The sequence below is a fragment of the Durio zibethinus genome, chromosome 23, assembly GCF_047325235.1.
Source record: "Durio zibethinus cultivar Kanyao isolate XHJ-2024 chromosome 23, ASM4732523v1, whole genome shotgun sequence".
In the NCBI taxonomy this organism is placed as follows: domain Eukaryota; kingdom Viridiplantae; phylum Streptophyta; class Magnoliopsida; order Malvales; family Malvaceae; genus Durio; species Durio zibethinus.
The window spans coordinates 7,402,333-7,421,252 of NC_143184.1; the positions used below are offsets into that span (position 1 = coordinate 7,402,333).

An 18,920-nucleotide genomic window follows, 5' to 3' on the forward strand; every position below is an offset into this window, starting at 1 on the left:
TACTTGATTTTGTTATGAAAAGCAAAAATGGAGAAATATGCGTAGATGTAGACACAAGTTACGGTGAATACGTATGGTTAAGAATTATACATATTTCTTTGAAAAAGCAAAAATAAAAAAGTTAAATGGAACTGAACAGTGAATACTAATGATGAAGGTAAATGGAATAAATTTGGAATAAGAGTTTATGCTTAATGAAACTGATTAAACCTAGAGTTTGTCTTAGAGAAGGAGTTCGCAATGCAATGAAGAATTGTATATGCTGCTATATGGATATGCTGTTAGGGATTCCCATTCCAGTAATATCCATCTTCTCTGGTCCGCTCTTCTCCTTGGAGGGAGCCCTTGTTTTGGATGTATCAGGATACAAAAGCTTGTAGGGAATCTTGGCATATCCCCACCTGTTCATTAGGTTATATCGTTTATTCCTTTCCATTATATTTCTCTCTATTTGTTGAAGTTTTTCTCGGAACTCTTGAAACTTTTTTGTAACTTCTTCTTTCTCTTCCCACTCATTTTTTGGTGGCCTTTGACCCAAGTATACCTCATCAGACGTGTGGCGTGAGAGAAGGTCCATCACTGCTATAACAAATGACATTTGAAACTTCTCAGGCAACATCTCGACAATGAACTTATCAGGATTATGCGTCAGCTCAACATATTCTTTTGTCCCTCGCTTTGGAATGAACTTCCTCAATATCATGGGACGGTTCGGAGGCCAACCGGCATATGCATATTGCCCAAAGTTCACTGCAGCATGCATACCTGAAGTAATCCATATGAGAGTTGTTAGAGCCTTTACGAGGTTTTCACTAGTTTTAAGGTCATACCACCCTTCCTTCTGATCATCATGGCCTACAGCTCTAATTTCGTACCACCATTCTTGGATTTCCTCATCTTCCTTGATAGCATCATCGTTCTCATCATAAAAAATTTTGCAATATTCTCTCACCCACGTCTCAATGGCATGCCATATCTCAATTCCATCCTTAGCATAGGGATAGTCTTCTAAAATGAGCGTCACCCCAGTACGAAACTTCACCTCTTCATCCGCAGCCTTATCTGTTGCTGGATTCTCGTCTAATTCTACCACATTCTCGTCTATTTCTTCCAGACTTTCGTCTCTCTCTACCTGAGTGTCATCTATTTTCTCCGGTTTCTTTTCTGCTGGCTTCTCCTTTATTCCCGAGACATTCTTATCTCTGAGACTTTGTACTGCCATACCTCTGAAAAGTTATTGTCATCATTAAATCGAGTGAAATGAGTTCTACTACTTACCACATTGATCAATGATGAAAAACAAATCACATAAACACTCTGCAAAGATCAAATAATCTCTTTTGGTAAATTCTGTAGCCAGTGACGAATTAAGAATTTTAAGTTAGGGGCTAAACTAAATAACAACAGTAATTTAAAAAATTTCACTTAATATATAATATGTTATTATTTTATCAAAAGTTATAAAAATTTTAAAGTGAAATTCCATAATGTAACCATAAATAATATATATATAAAATTCAAGTATTGAAATAAAAAAAAAACTTTTTAACAAATACATTTATTTTTTTAATTTTTTAATGAGAATTAAACTATAATATTAATACTTTTTACAAATTATTTGAAATTTGAGAATTGAAATTTTTTGGTCTTAAAATTTTTTTTTTTTTAAATTACAAATACAAATGTAAATTATAATTAAGTATTACATAACTAAATAATCAAACAAATAATAAACTAATCAACAAATTAGAGCATAACTAAACAAATTTAACATAAAATTAAAACAAATTCACATATAATAAAACTTGAACTTAAAATTTCAAGATTCTAAATATTTATAATAACAAAGAACAACTTTTTTATGTTTTTAAAAATGTCATTTATATTTTTTAAAACGAACACTTATAAATTATATAGATTATATCAATATGTATTAGAGGGTTTGAAAAATCTTTTTTTTTGGGGGGCAGGCGGGGGGGCATGCCCCCCTCTGGTTTCAATGTGGCTCCACCACTGTCTGTAGCTCAAATCATTTTTCTTGGAACGGTAATCTCTATAACAATTTGTCACCCATGTTTAATTGATAGCAATTTGTCACCAATGTTTAATTGATGGTAATTCTAACGCCATCTATCCTTATATATATATATATATATATATATATATATATATACTTACCAAATGAAGCAATGGAAGTTTGATTCATATATATATATATACTTACCAAATGAAGCAATGGAAGTTTGATTCATGAATTACCTTTTCTCAAGATCTTTTGGAAGGGCTTGGTCTTCAAATCTCCATTGTTTATACAAGTGAGAAGACAACTGCATGGAAAATTCGCCTGTAAAAAGGGTCTTCTCCAGAATTCCTCCTGCATTGAGGAAAACGCCTCGAGCAATTGCATTTATATGCAAGGTGTCTTTGAAATGAGGATCTAATAGCCGATGAATTGGATGCATCACGCTCAACTGTCTTCTAGTGGCAATAATGAATGGCTCAATTACGGCATGAGTATGCAACCTTGTTTTGAAAAGAGACAAAAAATAAATAAAACATCAGGCTTCAAACTATTGCAATGATTGAAAATTCAGACTTTTATGCTTAAGAAATATTAGAAATTTCAAATGATCCCAAGTAAAATTTACGGTCAAGTGGGACCTTTCTTGATTATATGAAGCAAAGAAATTAATTACTACTTGCCAATGGCTAACTAACTGGTGGTAAGCTGCATCGTTTGCTGCAACGTGATATTTTGCAAGCTCCCATTGCAAACCATCACCCGGATTAACGACCATGTTGTTATTGGAGTCAGGCAAGCAAAGTTCTATTGCTACTGGTTCTAATATGTCCGTTGAGCCCGCTTCTAGTTTTGTTCGAGTTGCATAAGCGCAAACACCCTTTCCGTTTATCATGTTTAGAAATGGCAGGAGGTAGTCATTGTGTTCCAAGATGAATTCCTTACCGTTATTCATTGCCTGCCGTGTATAGTATATATTTAGGAAGTTAACTAAAAAATAACAGATCTATATAATTATAAGGAAATCTCTACAATCTGCACTCAAATATATGCTAGTTCTATATATCTCTGTTTAGCGTTTTAACTTTAGGATCACTTAGGACCAACCACTTCATCAAACTGATTTGTTCCGGTTATAAATGTAATCGAATCAAATCGAATCGATACAATAAAAAATTTGAGTTCTAATTCTATTCGAAACGCTTTGTTTGAAACTCGATTCAATTTTCATTGAAGATGCCAATCTATAGCAAGGCTAAAATATTACTACTGCTAATATATATGAAACCTCATTTTGGGGGGAAGACTGTAGGCGCCGGATTCGAACTGGATTGGTTCCTGCAAGCATTTGACGTACAAACTCTTTGTCGTCAGTCCATGCGAATTTCTCCTCTGCCAACGACAAGTAGGACGAAGAATATCATCAGTCAATAAATAGAATGTCCAACTCCAACCTGGAGATGCAGTTATACTAAGATCAAATTTAATGGTTACCTAACCTGCTATAATTGAAGGTAATTGCGAGTTCAAAAGGTTTCTTTTGGTTGAAGTAGCAACAACTTCATTAAAAATTTCCTTTGGTACCAACTTTTCCAGCTTCTGCTTGACCCAACCATCCATTTCTTTTACTTCTTTCTCTGAGAAAATGTCTAATATGACATCCAATGGTTCTAAACCGTCGGTATCTTGATGGGATGATGATTTGGGGTTTCTTCTAAAGAAGTCTACGATAGATTGAAGAATCCTAAAATCTCCAGTTGAAAATGCATCCCTGGGAACAAAGAAATGTACAATTTTCTTAATAAGGTCGGGACTTCCTTGATACCACCGGTTTGGGTGATCTGTCTTTGGGCTAAGAAATCGCTGAAGAGCATCAACGAAGTTATTTGTGAGTTCTTCTTGTTTCTCTTGGCTCAATCGCTCATCAGGTGGAACATAAGTTTGAAAGCAGCTTGCTGGCCGAGACTCGGCTGAAAGGTCTGTATAAAACAAATACAACAAAAGGCAAAGAAGAAATTCAAAAAAAAAAAAAAAAAGAAGAAGAAGGAGAAGAAGAAGAAGAAGAAGAAGAAACTTTTCTGTCATAATTTCTCATTTCTCAACTCTTCAACCTAAAAAAAATATATTGTAACAGGAAATAATCAAACAGGATTATATCTAGCTATACAGTATATACCATTCTTGCAAGGGGGGCGGCCTGTTTTTAACCTGCGTGGATATGGATGGTCAGAACCTCCCAAAACCGGCCGAGCATACTTTCGTCCATTGTCAGGATCCCCAAGATCATTATAGTAATCATATTCATATACTCGATCCCATGGTTTCCTCTCATCTTTGGACCCTCCTCTCAGTTTCTTAAGCTCTTTCTGTCTCAATTCTTTCAAGCCGGGAGGTGTTTTGCTTGGAAGATATAACTGTCAGGAGGGCAACGATGTATAAACAAGTGATTGCTCAAGTTAATATCAAAATTACCGTACGTACTAATTGGTTTCGTAAAAAATTATAGTACTAAATATTCTTTAGAATTGTAAATGTTGTGAACAGTGCGAAGAATTGATTTTATAGACAGGAAAGAAAAAAAAAAAGAAAAAATTAAAGAAGATATATATGTTAACATACTTGGTTTGTGAAGAAAAACCGTCTAACTCCGGTCTTGTGGAGGGGGTACACCCAGGAACCACAGTAAAAACGGAACTCACGCTTGTCAATATCAGGAATACTGTACTTAAGAGTGGCGGATTTGAGGAAGAACTCATGCTTGTCTCTGTTTTCTATAACAAAAGCCCCCGGAGTCCCGAACCCTCGCTCCACCTCGAACTTCAATTCAAATTTGATTATTCTCGTTGGCAGCTTTATCTTCCCCTCCATGATTGGAAGCTTTTCTCTTTCTAACACTTTCCCCTGGATTAGGTATGCGTTGTCACTTTCTGACCCTTTCCCAGTGCCTGCATAAGATTAATGATTGTAGTTAAGTATTAAATTATCAATTTAATTATTAGAGTATACCATATAATCCTCACCTCATATCTTACCTTCAAAACATATTTGATAATTTATTGCATGGATAAATTTAACTTACTTTGATCCACTTTATGGCTGCTGTAAATCCGAATAGCAACTGATCGTCCAGCGGCACAGAGAGAGAACCAAGGGCTGTGATTAATCTGAAAAATTCCCTTGATGATGTCTTTTTTAGGGTCAGGGCGATGGCAAAATGTTTGCAGTACTCCACAGCAACAACCCACATTTTCTTTCATATTTATTTGCTCCTGTGAAAATCACCACCAGTGGTTTCAGTTTGAGAAAATAGTGACATATATATGGACATAAGAAAGGTAGGAGAGCCAGGTAGCTTGCTGTTGCCAGCGCGGGAATGTTCTTAGCTTTTATTCTCTGCTTTGGAATCTAATACATTGCCTGCCCATGACTTTTCGTGCTCGGCACTTCTGGCCTCAAATTCCCACCCCCGTGATTTTTGCTTGCTTCCGTACTGTAAAAATTTTAGTAATTGATATGATGTTACTAATGCTTGGAAATGAACAAAAAATTGAATTAAACCCTGGCAAAGTAAACATTGAATCTAAAACTCAAAAATTTCTGAACTTCCTTCGTTAGTAAAAAATATGGAATCTTTGTTGCCCTTCACTAGTAAAAATATAGAATCTTGTTGGATTAATATTAGTAGATAGTTTTTACAAAAATTTTATCAAGTGTTTTGTATAAAAAAATGGTATTTCCTTTTATAAAAAAATGGTATTTCATTGTTGAATGGCCACTAACTAAATTTACATAAATAACATTTTCAATTGATTTTTCTTTTATTTGTCATACTATTAATTTATGGGATGAAATTTATTATTATTAATTTTTATCATCATTTTTAATTATAAATTATAAAATAATCAGTGTTATAATTAATTCAATTGTTAAATCGTTTCGTCTCAACATAAAATTTTTAAGTCATTTTAAATTTGAATTTTAGTGATGATTTTTTTTTAAAATTAAAAAAAATATATAAACATTTTTACTTAAAAACTCTACATAAAATTGACAAATTTTTGGTTTTTTTTAACAAAAAACACATTTGTGGAAAAATATTCCCTGTAAAGAGGTTTATTTCGTAAATTCTTAAATTTCGAAAGGAAATATGATTTTGAATAAAGTAATATTGAAAAAAAAAATGTATGATTCTTGAGTTTTATTAATCTTAAAAAATATAAAATTTTTATATTTGATTAAAAGAATGTAAAATTATCTAATAAAATTTTTTATTATATTGTCTTTGATGAAACGTGAATAACATGTAATATATGAATAAACAAGTGATTCATTTAAAATTTTATTTATTTAATATATAAACTATTCATATAAGATTTTTATTAAATTATTTAAGTAAAAGTTTTTAAGTTTTATTACACAAATAATATATTTAATAATAAAATTTTATAGTAATATAAAAATTTTTATATTTTTAACGAAAATCACGTTTTTAATTTTAAAAACATCAGTTGAAATTAAAGAATTCTATCTTTTTTTTCATATTTTCAATTAAGATCTCATTTTTTATCTTAAAAAATAGTTTTGTTGAATTTTGAAATTTTTTTATACTTTCAATAAAAATTGCTTTTTTATTTTTAAAACATTGTTTTTGTTAAATTTTAATAATTAAATAAAAATAACATATAAATTTATTTTTTAAAAATAAATAATGTTGTTTATATAATCTAAAAATATAATTAAATAAAGATAAATAAAATAATAATTTTACTTTTCTTTTGAAATCTAAAAAAAACTTAGGAGACGAGTTTTATTCCCTTACTTTTCCTTTTTGAAACTGTCAAAATTGTAAAATTCTTTTCGTGAGGGAAAAATTTTGAACCAAACAAAAAATCTGAAAAAAAATTAAATCCCGAAAGAAAATATTAAAATCTTTGAATCAAATTAAAAGGGGAACGTGACGTTAGGCCGGCTTTCGAGCCGCCGGGAAGCCGGTTTGCAAAAACAATCACCGATTAACTGGACCAAATTGCTGAAAACAAAAACAACTCTTAACGGCCCACTGAACTGAAACTTCTTTCAAAAAACAACTCTGAACAGCCCACTCAACTGAACTGAACTGAACTGAACTAGAGCTCCTTTCAATCTCTCTCTCTCTTTCCCTCCCCACAAAAAAATGGCGATTTCATCTCTCCAAAAGCTCACCTCACAAATCCACTGTCTCCCAGCACTATCCATAAAGGATGATAGCAGATACTCCATAAAGGATGATAGCAGATAGTCGATATATTGGACATCTGAAAATACGTATCAATTCATTGGTAATTTTTTGAGGGCAGGCTTGGGTGTTCCATTAAATATAAAGCATGGCTTTACATTTTCAAACCATTAGAAAAGTTTATCTTGCTATTCATGGCTTTGGAAATGAATTGATAAGATTTTTGCATTTGTATTTTTTTTTTGATGCATTTCTTGTTTTGTACTTCCATATAAGGCAGAATCCCAGTTTCTTCTGTTCTGGTTGTTTCGATGTAGTAAGGATTTGTGTTTATTGAAATGTGAAATCAAGAAATTACAAATGGTTCATTTTTTACCTGATTTTCTGTGAAAAAATGCCGTCATGTTAGACTTTCCGGTCATGACACTTGTATTTGATACTTGTACAGACATGAAGAGGATCCAACTTAATATAATTAGATAACTTATGAAATGAGACGGCTCTTTGTTTTTTGGTGCAGAGACTTTTGTTTTGTGTACCTTGTTGTCTGAGATTTATTTCTAAGCATATTGATGCTATATTGTTGTTAAATGTTTAATTTAATATTATGAAATTCTATATCCATGTCTATGGTTGTTTCCTTGTGTCTTGATTGGATTGTGATACCCACTTGAGGCTTTGTATTGTTTCACACCATAATATCTACATTTGTGTTTGAATCATTAATGTGATACACTTGGAATTTTCTGGATTTTACATTGTGACTACAATACTCGGTTAACACTAGACCATCCACTTCCCTTTTGTGGTGCCTCAGTAATAGCCAGATGCTTTATATTTCATCTGAAACAGGAAACATATACCGCCTCAGGGTCCACAATGTTGGAATTTCAACTAGCTTGAATTTTAGAATTCAAAACCGTAACCTGCTTGTTGAGACTGAAGGATCATACACAGTTCAGCAAAACTACTCAAACATGGATATTGATGTGGGTCAATCTTACTCATTCTTGGTTACCATGGATTAGAATGCTAGCAATGATTATTACATTGTAGCCAGTCCTTGGTTTGTTAATTCATCTGACTGGGCTAAAGTTATCGGACTTGCTATCTTGCACTATTCCAACTCTCGGGGACCTGCTTCAGGTCTTCTTCCCGATCCTCCTAATGATTATGACATATTTCTCAATGAATCAAGCAAGATCGATAAGGTTGTAGTTTATTTTATATCTATTTTTAATCAAATTTTGACATATACTAGAAATTTTTTTGAGCTGCTATAAGAATTGTATACTTAAAAGACCTCTCATTTAAAATGTTGAGCAATTGAAAAGATTGCTTTATCCTTTATGGTCAGGATACTAAATTATATGTTGAGCAGTTGAAAAGATTACTTTATCTAAATGCTTACAGCCAGGCGGATACTATGGTCAGGATAAAATGGTCTTCTTAACTCCTGAATTGTAAGCTAAAATTCTCATCAATGGTAGGCTGACAAAATCTTTGTTTATCTGGTGCATTTATAGATGGAATGTCTTTGCTCGTGCTGCACGTCCAAATCCACAAGGATCTTTCTAAGTATGGCCAAATTTCTGTGACAGATGTGTGTTATATCCTCAATGGGCCTGCAGAGCTTATAGACGGAAAACGGTGTATGACCATTAATGGTATTTCATACTTACCACCTTCAACACCCATAAAGCTTGCTCAGGGTCCACAAGCTTGATTTTCCAAATAGACTGGTGAACAGACCTCCCAAAGTCAACACATCTCTAATTAATGGCAATTTCAAAAGTTTTATGGAAATAATCTTTCAGAACAATGACACCACAGTTCAGAGCTGCCATCTGGATGGCTATGCATTCTTTGTTGTAGGGTGAGCTTTTAGCTTTTGATATCTTATTTTCTCTATCCTTGGATGCTGGGATACATGGATTTGACAAATTTTCATCACTATCGTAGTATGGATTTTGGGGTGTGGACAGAGAATAGCAGGGGGGCATACAACAAATGGGATGGTGTTGCACGCTCTACCACACAGGTATCCCTGTCTTGTAATCTTGATTGCAAATGCTTTCAAATGAAGCTGCTTTATGAAAATGTGGTAAAAAGCATAAGACAAAAGAAAACAAGGAAGGAGATATTTTCAGGACCATGGAGAGGATTCTGGATCTTGGTTTAAGAAACAAAACCAAGGGGAAAAACCATTCTTGAGAAATGCAATCGTTCAATCTTAGGGTTTTGAAATTTATATTGAGAGGCTACATTATGCTTTTAGCCTTTTTAAGGTGCTTTCACATTGAAAATTTTTCTAGTAGTTGAACATGGAACTTACTGAACATTTTTTATATGTTTAAAACAACCACTTGTAACATTATACCTGATTGCAGGTCTTTCTTGGAGCCTGAATAGCAATTTGAGCTAATAGTTGACTATCCATTCAGGACATGACAAGTCAACATCCTGGAGCACTAGCTAGCAGGTTGTAAAGGTGGTCGAGTTGACGTGGACCTCCGGATTTCAGGTTGGCCTGACATGTCAGTGATTGCTGCTTTTTATATTGCTTGCAAGTGCATAGATTGCATCAAGCAATAGTAGTGAGTGAGTAGAGTATCATTTCCACAAGGATTATATAATTTAATTGTTGGGTGTGAAACCAAGTACCAAAATTGATAATCTATTAGCTTTATATCTAAACGAATGGCAAAGATTGATTGATTGCAGATGAAAATAGAAGAAAGTATAAAGAGTAATTGTATAGGCCAAGAAACAACTATCCAATTGTTCCTTGGTAGTTTCAAGGATGGCCAAATTAAACAAGAACTAAAGAAAACAGAATGCTTTTGTAAAGATTGAATGATTGCTGAAAATAAAGAAAGCATAAAAGAAATATTGCAACAAGATTTGTAAACTGAAACTTAAAAAGAAAGAATGCTTGTGAGATCTTAAATGAAAGTAAGAGAACTTGTATTAAAAGAATGCTTTAAAGAAAACAAGATTGTATTGGTTCTTGGACTAGTCTGTCACTCTATCCAGAATACAAGAAAACTATAAAAAACTTAAAGAAAACCGAAACTACAAGTAAGAAAGAAAGAGAAGAGAATTGAGTTGTGTGGGATATGAGATGTGTTACAAGTGAAGGGAGCAAACCAATTTATAGAGGTAGGTTCAGCTAGATGGGTATAGGATTACAAGGTCCTAATCTACTTCTATCTTTTAAAAGATTGAGTTCTATTTGATGTTGCAGTGGTACGGCCAAACATGGAGTCTTAAATTGTGGAGTGCTTTGGCCGAATGGGGTTTCTTGGATTGATCTTTATTGTACAAGTGTTATGCCATTCGTCTTCTTGCAATCTTGATGGGAGTTTCGGGTAGGCTTGATTATCCCAGAGTAATCTTCTTGATATGGTATAGTTAAGTTCAAACTTTTGAGATAATCAAAACTCTTTATCTTGTATAGTATTTATCTTGTATAAAAACTCTTTCAAGATGATAAAAAAGTCATTCTTCCATAAGATTTCTTCTTGGTTGAATATATGTATAGGATTCCTTGTCTAAGTAGAAGTCTTCAATTACCAATAAGATTTTTTCTTGGCTGAATATATGTATAGGAGTCCTTGTTTAAGTAGAAGTCTTCAATTACCAATTGCTTGTAGGATTCTTGTTCCTAGTTGGATTTGGCTAAGTTCTCCCATTGCATGGGTGAATACTACTTGGATTAGGATTAACCTAATCTTACCTGGAATTGCATGGCCTTGCATGACATTAATGTCCTATATGCAATAAACCTTAAAGATCAATAAATCACACATTAAATGCACCAAATTCAAGCAAATTTTCAAAAAATTTGAACTAAATGGACTTGTAAAACACTATAAATTTAACTACTATACTAATAATCAATACAAATGCACACAAAGTCAAAAGTGTCACAAATTATCAATCAGGCACTATGGTATAATACAAAGATAGTTATGAATATGATTAAACAAGAAACCTCTTCAAAAGTAAGTTTTCAATATCATAGAATTCCTATGTAAGTGAAGTTAATCTATCTCTAATCTATGTATACAATCTAAGCAAAAAGGATGCAAAGTAAGCCATCACATATCAATTCAAAGATATAGTACCTTCATATGTTTACTTTCCTCATTCCTTCTCCACTAATGTAGACTTACATATTTAACTCAAGATCAAAAGGTCTTTATAGGCTTGTAATATAAGGCTTGGGTCAAGGTAGGAAAAAGGAAAATTCTAGGCTTAAAAATCCTTTTGCTTACTTTGAAACTTCTGAACTTGAGAACTTTTTAACTTTTGACTTGAGGCATCTTTATTTTGATTTTTTTTGGCACATAGCCATTTTCGGTTTTTTGCAATTTTTTTCTTTAGCCATTTTGGCTTTTATTCCTCGCCTCGTGCATCTCACTTCCTCCTAAATACAAAGTTCTCTTTAATTTGTCGCTTACATATGCAAAAGCAATGTGGGTTGGGTAAAACAATAAGAAGGATGAATCATAGAAAAAGGCTTGCACTTATTAAATTGGTTAAATTAACAAAGAACAGGAAATATAAAGGCTCTAATATAAGGTACGAGGGATGCTCTATTCATATGTGGGCTTGAAAAGGCTCAAACGGTCCAAAGAATGCCTAAATAATTTCTTGAATCAAATACAATCTAGGATTTCACCTCGAGGATTGAGTAGGCAAATTTTAAAGTTATACCAATGCTTCAAATCTTTATGCAACTTTATATTTACATGCTTTTCACAAAAACTAAGGCGTATCAAAGATCAAAATTAAATGCATAAAACATCAAAAAGGAAAATCATACTTAAGAATTTGTTTCATGATTCGCTACTTTCATACTTGTCTTCATATTGTACTTAAGTCATTCAAGAACAAATTGTGAAAATTTAACTGACTTAGCATTATAAAGATGTCATCATGTTAACTTGGTTTGAAAAAAAAAAATTTTAGGGATACTTTAAAAGTTTCAAAATCGGTGTTTACATAAAATGTTTCCCTTCCCCCACACTTGAATTACACAATAATTCACATAAAACATTAAAGAACTTTGGGTAAAGGAATACTCCTCTATCTTTTTCTTTCTTTGAGGCTGAAACTTGTACTCTGCATTGATATCCTTTTAGCATTTCTTCATCACTAAGAAAATAACTCAAAAACAAACAAAAAGAATCAAAGTGTACCTCTGCTAAACAAAAACAAAGAAAATATAAAGTTTGAAAATGTCAACTTGGGTTGCCTCCCAATCAACAGTAGTTTTGGTCAAGCTTGACCATACCTAAGAATCTAAGATTACCACTTTCTTTCAGGAGGCAGTTACCCTTGTTGTTTGCGTTTTTGTGTTATCAAATAAACAGACTTGGCTTTAGGAGGAAGACTAACTCTCCTTGCAAATGTACTGCAATTTGAAAATATACTCCTTCATTGTAGATAGAATAAGAAAAAAATAAGGACAATTGTTCTTTAGGTTTTCTACAACATTAAGGGGCTCTTATGTTGTTTCTATGTACTGCAATTCTGATGCTATTCAGTATGCATCCCAGCAAGATAGTAGAATACCGACATGGCCTTTAAAATTTGATTAAAATAGTTACCTGACTCATAACTCTCATAATTTCAAATGAAGTGCTTGTGTAAGCTTTGTACAAATAGCTTACTATAGGTTTGATAGTTGCTTAGTTGCTTTGGCCATTGGAAGTTAAAGCAAAAAGTGTGTTTGGATTCAAAACAATATGTTTTTGAGGAAATAAAAAACAAATAGCAAAGTAGCAAAAGTAACAACGAGGAGTCTTCTATATGAAGTTAAAGCAAAAAGTGTGTTTGGATTCAAAAAATATGTTTTTGAGGAAATAAAAAACGAATAGCAAAGTAGCAAAAGTAACAACCAGGAGTCTTCTATATGATTTATATGTTTATATTCCCATTTTATGCACCATTCCACCTCATATAATTATAATGAATTAGCATCTCTTTCCTCACGGGTAAAGATGGACTAAATAGACCTCACATCATGACTGATTGTTTGATTATTAAACTTCCACTTTGCTAACAGTATCCGCTTATGTAGTCCATTGTCATTGTTGGAACTAAAAGGAATAAAGTGAAAATCAAAAAGATATGAAGAATTCCTTTGCTCTTAAAGAGTTTTTGTGGTCAATAACCATCAGTTGATGGACTTAGTTAGCTCTTTTGTCAATTTATTGGCTAAGCTATTATTTATGTGCATCCAACTTGTATAATTACTGTGGTGGTTCTTATTTATTTGTGATTTGTCTTTAACCATCTTATTGGAAGTATTGATAAGTTACATACTAAAAATTTTTATATGAATTGTAGGATGATGAAGTAGCAACAAAATGGCTGAATGATGCTGCAGTTAGGAAAGCAATTCATGCTGTATGGGTAAGCACTCTCAAAGTCATTATCTCTCCAAGATTTCAAAAGCAGTAATTTTATGATCCTGTGACACCATAGGAGACTGTGATCGGTAGATGGGTGTTATGTATGGACAATATCTTATATCATCATGATACTGGTAGCATGACCAAGTATCATAAGAATCCCACTGCCAGGGGTATCGGGCACTGATTTTCGGGTAAATCTCCAATTAATGTTGTATACCACTTCAGTTCCCTACTGAGGTTTTTTTTTTTCATTGTTTTAAGGTTTTCTCATTTCTTTCTTTTCTCATTATGGACCTGAAAAAATATAAGAAAGGACTTTTTGGGGGAACATTGGTGCAAGGCATGGCATAGTTCACAAGTCATATTTCCTTTTCCTTGGCTTCAGTTCCTAGACAAACAGAAAAGAAGAAACATAATAGATGACCTAAAAGAATGATTCAGTCTTAGTATGTCAAGATTGTTTTTTGTTGTTATGGCTTTGAACTAACTGTTCAGAACATGCTATTCCTTGTTTTGGTTCTACCATGCCACTTCAGAAAATTTCCAGTGTTAATTTCCTCAATTTTTCGAGTAACTTGAGATTTTAACTATGCCCTCTATATTTCACTGTATCAACCTATAGTTTAGATTATCAACTTTTTCCATGCCTGTGGAACTAACCTAGCAGTGCACTCTGAATTTTTGCTAAATTTTGATGTTAAGGAAACTAAGAAATTAGTTGAAAAGCACTAAATTTGTATCTGTAGATAGTATGGTATAAATTGAAGAGCAAATCATGATCTGTATATGATAAAATTTTGCAGCTTATGACCTTAGGAATTTGGTGGGCATATCTGGAAGAGTGTACCGTGATAGAAATGCTTAAGAGGTTGATGTTCAGCATGCTGTATGTTGTTTTCACACAATGATTTCAAGCTTGCAATCCTCTCCTTAGTGTCCTAAATTGTTTTGTTTCTTTGTACCCCATAGGTGGTTATAACTTTTTTTTCTTTGACCAAATCCCTGAGCATTGTTTTTATCTGAAGCTGCATTGATTGATTGAATTTCATGATGTTTAAACTCCCATTTCAGCTACTTGCTCAAAATTAAGGGAAATGAAGTTCAGCTTTTAGTGCCATGACAAATGAGTGCACTACATTAAATTCCCAAATGTCTACTGGGTTTATGTTCTGGGATAAGTGCTATGTATTTAACTTTTCTGGCAGTGGGGATCACAATATGCGTTCGATTCACCAGGAGTGAAGCTTGGACAAGATCAGTTGGATATAAAATAGTGGATGAATGGAGGCCGTCGACTTTCAATGGACAAATTGCTTGGTACTTTCAGTCCCTTTCTTCCCTTAACATATGTAAAATTATTATACCGATAATGGGAATCTTATCTTATCCTGAATCTGTTACTAGTAGATTTTCAAATAAATTAAATTTATTTTCTTTCCAAACTAATGCCTTCCGTGTTGTGTTCTATAAACTTGAAATCATTTCAAATTTCACTTCAGAATTGAATTAGTATTTTTTTAATGAATTTGCAGGTATTTACAAAGTTATGACAACAACCTGACCTTTTTAACCATAAAAGTACGACATTGCCGACATTTTTTGCTAATATTATGAATGTAGCAGTATAGTAACAAGGATGCAACACCAGTGAAATATTGTCAAATTGTAAATTTCCAAAATTTCAGTTTTGATCTATCTATTTTATGATTCAACCTTTTTTGTTGGTGTGGTTCAGGGAGCTGGGCATACTGTCCCAGAATATAAACCTCGAGAGGCATTAGATTTCCATAGCAGATTCCTGGCAGGGAAACCTATATGAAACAAATTCATGAGCTTTTACTTTTCTTTGTTTCCCTTTAGTTATTTAATTTTAGATTATAAATGAATAGCAATGGCTCATGCACAAAAGCAGAGCAATGAATTAATTTAAGGAGAGAGCAAATTCCTTTCGATTGTTTCAAGACTTGAGCTCCAGACTTTCAAGATGATATCTTAAACTTTAGATCGAGATGAAATCTTAAAATTAATAGGTTGGTTTGTTTTATACGTACTTGGTTTTGCCATGAAAAGCAAAAATAGAGAAATATACGTAAATGTAGACACAAAATTATAGTGAATAAATTATACATTTTTTTTTGAAAATCAAAAATAAAAAAGTTAAATGGGACTGAACAGTTAATACTAATGATAAAGGTGATTTTGCGTAAGAGTTCATGCTTAGTCAAACTGATTAAACTCAGATTTTGTCTTAGAGAAGGAGTTCGCAATGCAATGAAGAATTGCAAGTATTGCTATATGGAAATGCTGCTAGGGATTCCCCTTCCAGTAATATCCATCTTCTCAGGTCCGATCTTCTCCTTGGAGGAAGCCTTTGTTTTGGATGTACGAGGATACAGAAGCTTGTAGGGAATCTTGGCATATCCCCGCCTGTTCATTATATTATATTTTTTATTCCTTTCCATTATATTTCTCTATTTTTTTTTAGTTTTTCTCTGAACTCTTGAAACTCATCGTCAACATCTTAAAATATTTCTCTTCCCGCTCACTTTTTGGTGGCCTTTGACCTAAGTATACCCTCATCAGATGTGTGGCGTGAGAGAAGGTCCCTCACTGCTATAAAAAATGACATTTGAAACTTCTCAGACAATGAACTTATCAGGATTATCCTCCTCCTCATCACATTCTTTTGTCTGTCGCTTTGGATTGAACTTCCTCAATAGCATGGGACGGTTCGGATCTAACCGGCATGTGCATATTGCCCAAAGTTCACTGCAGCATGCATACATGAAGTAATCAATACGAGAGTTGTTTGAGTCTTTACGAGGTTCAAGCCGACCTATGAGAGTTGTTTGAGTCTTTACGAGGTTCAAGCATACCAGTAAGTCGGGTTGAGATAGATTTTTATTTTTTTTTTGAATTCAATTCGATTTTATATTAAAAAATTTAAATTTAATTCGATTTGAAGAATTTTTTATTTTTTTCACATTCAAATTCGATTGGATATTGTATAATTCGTATTTGATTTAAAATTAATAAAATATTATTTTTAAATATAAAAAATATTATTTTTAATTATAAAATATAATTTTTAAATGTAAATATTAAATTATATAAATATATAAATATATATAAATAAAAAAATAAAAAATAATTTTTTTATATATATCGAGTTGAATTAAATTTACTTAAAATTCGATCTCAATTAAATTTTGATTTTTTTTATCATTATTCAATTCAAAATTCGATTGTAAAAAAAAAAATCAATTCTATAAAATCAGATCAAATCGAAACCGTCAAGGCAGGTTAGGCTGCCAACCTAACAAGGTTTTCACTAGTTTTAGGGTCATACCACCCTTCCTTCTTATCACCATGGCCTACAAGTCTAATTTCGGACCACCATTATTTGATTTCCTCATCTTCCTTGACAGCATCATCCTTCTCATGATAGAAAATTTTGCAATATTCTCTCACCCATGTCTCAATGGTATGCCATATCTCAGTTCCATCCTTAGCATAGGGATAGTCTTCTAAAACGAGCTTCAACCCAGCGGGAAACGTAACCTTTTCATCAGGAGCGTTATCTGTTGCTGGATTCTCGTCTAATTGTACCACATTCTCATCTATTTCTTCCAGACTCTTATCGCTCTCTACCTGATCACATCTTTGTCTATTTTCTCCGGTTTCTTTTCTACCGGCTTCTCCTTTATTTCTGAGACTTTCTTATCTCTGACACTTTCTTCTGCTTTTATTGTCACTAGAGCAAGACCCGTGTGATGCTACGGATTTGTTTGTATCATGTTAATAACAGTAAAGATAATTGAAGAGACGGCTACATTTGAAAATACTGTCTCATTCTAATATTGTTAACATAAAATAAATTTTTTCTAGTTGATGGAACCGATGCATAGGCATTCTGATGCATAGGCATTCCTAATGTAAGAGGATGCAAGAATATCAGTACTTGTTACCTCCAGTCAAGATAGCAATATCATTCAAGCAGAGGCTCTTGTGCTGACCAAAGGCAGGGCCTTTAATGGTAGTTGCCTTCAGCACACCCTTGAGTTTGTTCCTAATCAGTGGAACAAAAGCTTCCTGCTCACCACCGCCTATTGGTTCGTGTTACAAAGAGTTCAGTTCCTCTTAAGTAAGGTTTCAGTTTTGAGTCTTGTGAATGGAAAAAATTGAGAGAGCTTGCTTCTCTTATGGGATTCGACCTGGTTCGGCTCTGAATTAATCGAAGTCCAAAATGGTTACCGAACACCAGGGGTCCCAGACCAAAAAAAAAAAAAAGCTTCCTGCTCAATATGCTTTACAACTATCACAAATAGGTACTTCTCTTTAACAACACTGTCCAATATTTTAAACATCTCCTTTGGATTTGTGAGTTTTTTTTGTCAACCAACAGAAATTGCAAGTAAAGAATTTCATACCCTCTATTCACTTTATAGAAACACATGTCAGGTTTAAGAACCTAAAGTTTATACCGTCAATAATCAATTATGGAACTCAACAATCATCCTTTCATGATCAGTGACAAAGTAAGGAGACAGACATCCTCGATCAAACTTCATTCCTTCCACCATCTGTAGATTGTTCTCGGTACATTTTCCTTTTTCAATTTTGACTACACCCCTCCTTCCAACTTGTTGAAGAGCATCAGAGTTCAACTTACCTACCGCATAATCATTCCCAGCACTAATAGAAACAACTTGTGCAAGTTCATGATCCTCAACCTGCATTATATAATCCATTTGCACTTAAGGCAAGTCTGAGATAAGCTTGAATATACTTCTTAGCACATATTAGAAACATCATTATTATTAGCACTTTGCTTTGGACCCAATTATTTATCTTTAAGGAAGACTATTTTTCAATAAAAAAGAAGATAATATAGTTCTGCACTTCTCTGGACATCAATTTGAGTTAAAAAACAAAGGCATTTGCTGTCTTCCCAATCCCATAGGCAATTTGAACTGGATTCATTCCAACTGAAATTACCTGGAAGAAACAGCATAATTGATTGTAAAAATTGACGTAACTCCCGAGTGAAGATATACAAACCAGAAATGCATTTGTAAGTCATGATCAAAATAAAATTGTAAAAAAGCCTTTCACAAGAAAAAAAAGAAGATTGTCTAACTGCAACTGCTCCTTTATGGCTGCATCTTAAATGTCCACCTCAGATAAATTGCTAAAAACATAAGCATCAACCTCTAGAGTTTACTTTACCTCTCAAGGTCCTCATATCTAATGTGAA

At 33.1% G+C, this 18,920-nt stretch overlaps 1 protein-coding gene and 3 pseudogenes across 3 annotated transcripts; 2 read left to right on the forward strand and 2 right to left on the reverse strand.

Moving 5' to 3' along the window:
• Positions 1–139: 139 nt before the first annotated feature.
• On the reverse strand, positions 140–5,309 carry LOC111314449 (linoleate 9S-lipoxygenase A-like). The gene is made up of 8 exons (XM_089752085.1): positions 5,100–5,309; positions 4,640–4,965; positions 4,197–4,434; positions 3,520–3,999; positions 3,309–3,412; positions 2,704–2,978; positions 2,260–2,523; positions 140–1,226 (listed from the first exon to the last, which is right to left on the reverse strand). The coding sequence occupies exons 1-8, from the start codon at positions 5,275–5,277 to the stop codon at positions 266–268; spliced, it is 2,826 nt and encodes a 941-aa protein (XP_089608211.1). The 5' UTR covers positions 5,278–5,309; the 3' UTR covers positions 140–265.
• Positions 5,310–7,008: 1,699 nt separating this feature from the next.
• Positions 7,009–9,759, forward strand: LOC111313109 (monocopper oxidase-like protein SKU5; annotated as a pseudogene). Its single transcript, XR_016332561.1, has 4 exons — positions 7,009–8,446; positions 8,762–9,111; positions 9,198–9,276; positions 9,626–9,759. The product of XR_016332561.1 is annotated as a monocopper oxidase-like protein SKU5 (transcript).
• A 3,670-nt stretch (positions 9,760–13,429) lies between these two features.
• Positions 13,430–15,785, forward strand: LOC149512171 (serine carboxypeptidase-like 21; annotated as a pseudogene). The gene is made up of 6 exons (XR_016332379.1): positions 13,430–13,438; positions 13,596–13,661; positions 13,734–13,854; positions 14,869–14,980; positions 15,196–15,241; positions 15,399–15,785. The product of XR_016332379.1 is annotated as a serine carboxypeptidase-like 21 (transcript).
• Positions 15,786–18,156: 2,371 nt separating this feature from the next.
• LOC149512172 (chaperonin 60 subunit beta 4, chloroplastic pseudogene) lies at positions 18,157–18,908 on the reverse strand (annotated as a pseudogene).
• Between the last annotated feature and the right edge of the window lie 12 nt (positions 18,909–18,920).

What these genes read in the sequence shown, in the direction of transcription:
- LOC111314449 (XM_089752085.1), bottom strand. Translation starts at nt 5,277, where the DNA reads ATGAAAGAAAATGTGGGTTGTTGCTGTGGAGTACTGCAAACATTTTGC. An exon ending in CCGCCCCCCTTGCAAGAATG is followed by an intron (nt 4,000 to 4,196) that starts GTATATACTGTA and finishes TGTTTTATACAG; the next exon opens with ACCTTTCAGCCGAGTCTCGG. An exon ending in CACCAGTTAGTTAGCCATTG is followed by an intron (nt 2,524 to 2,703) that starts GCAAGTAGTAAT and finishes TTTCAAAACAAG; the next exon opens with GTTGCATACTCATGCCGTAA.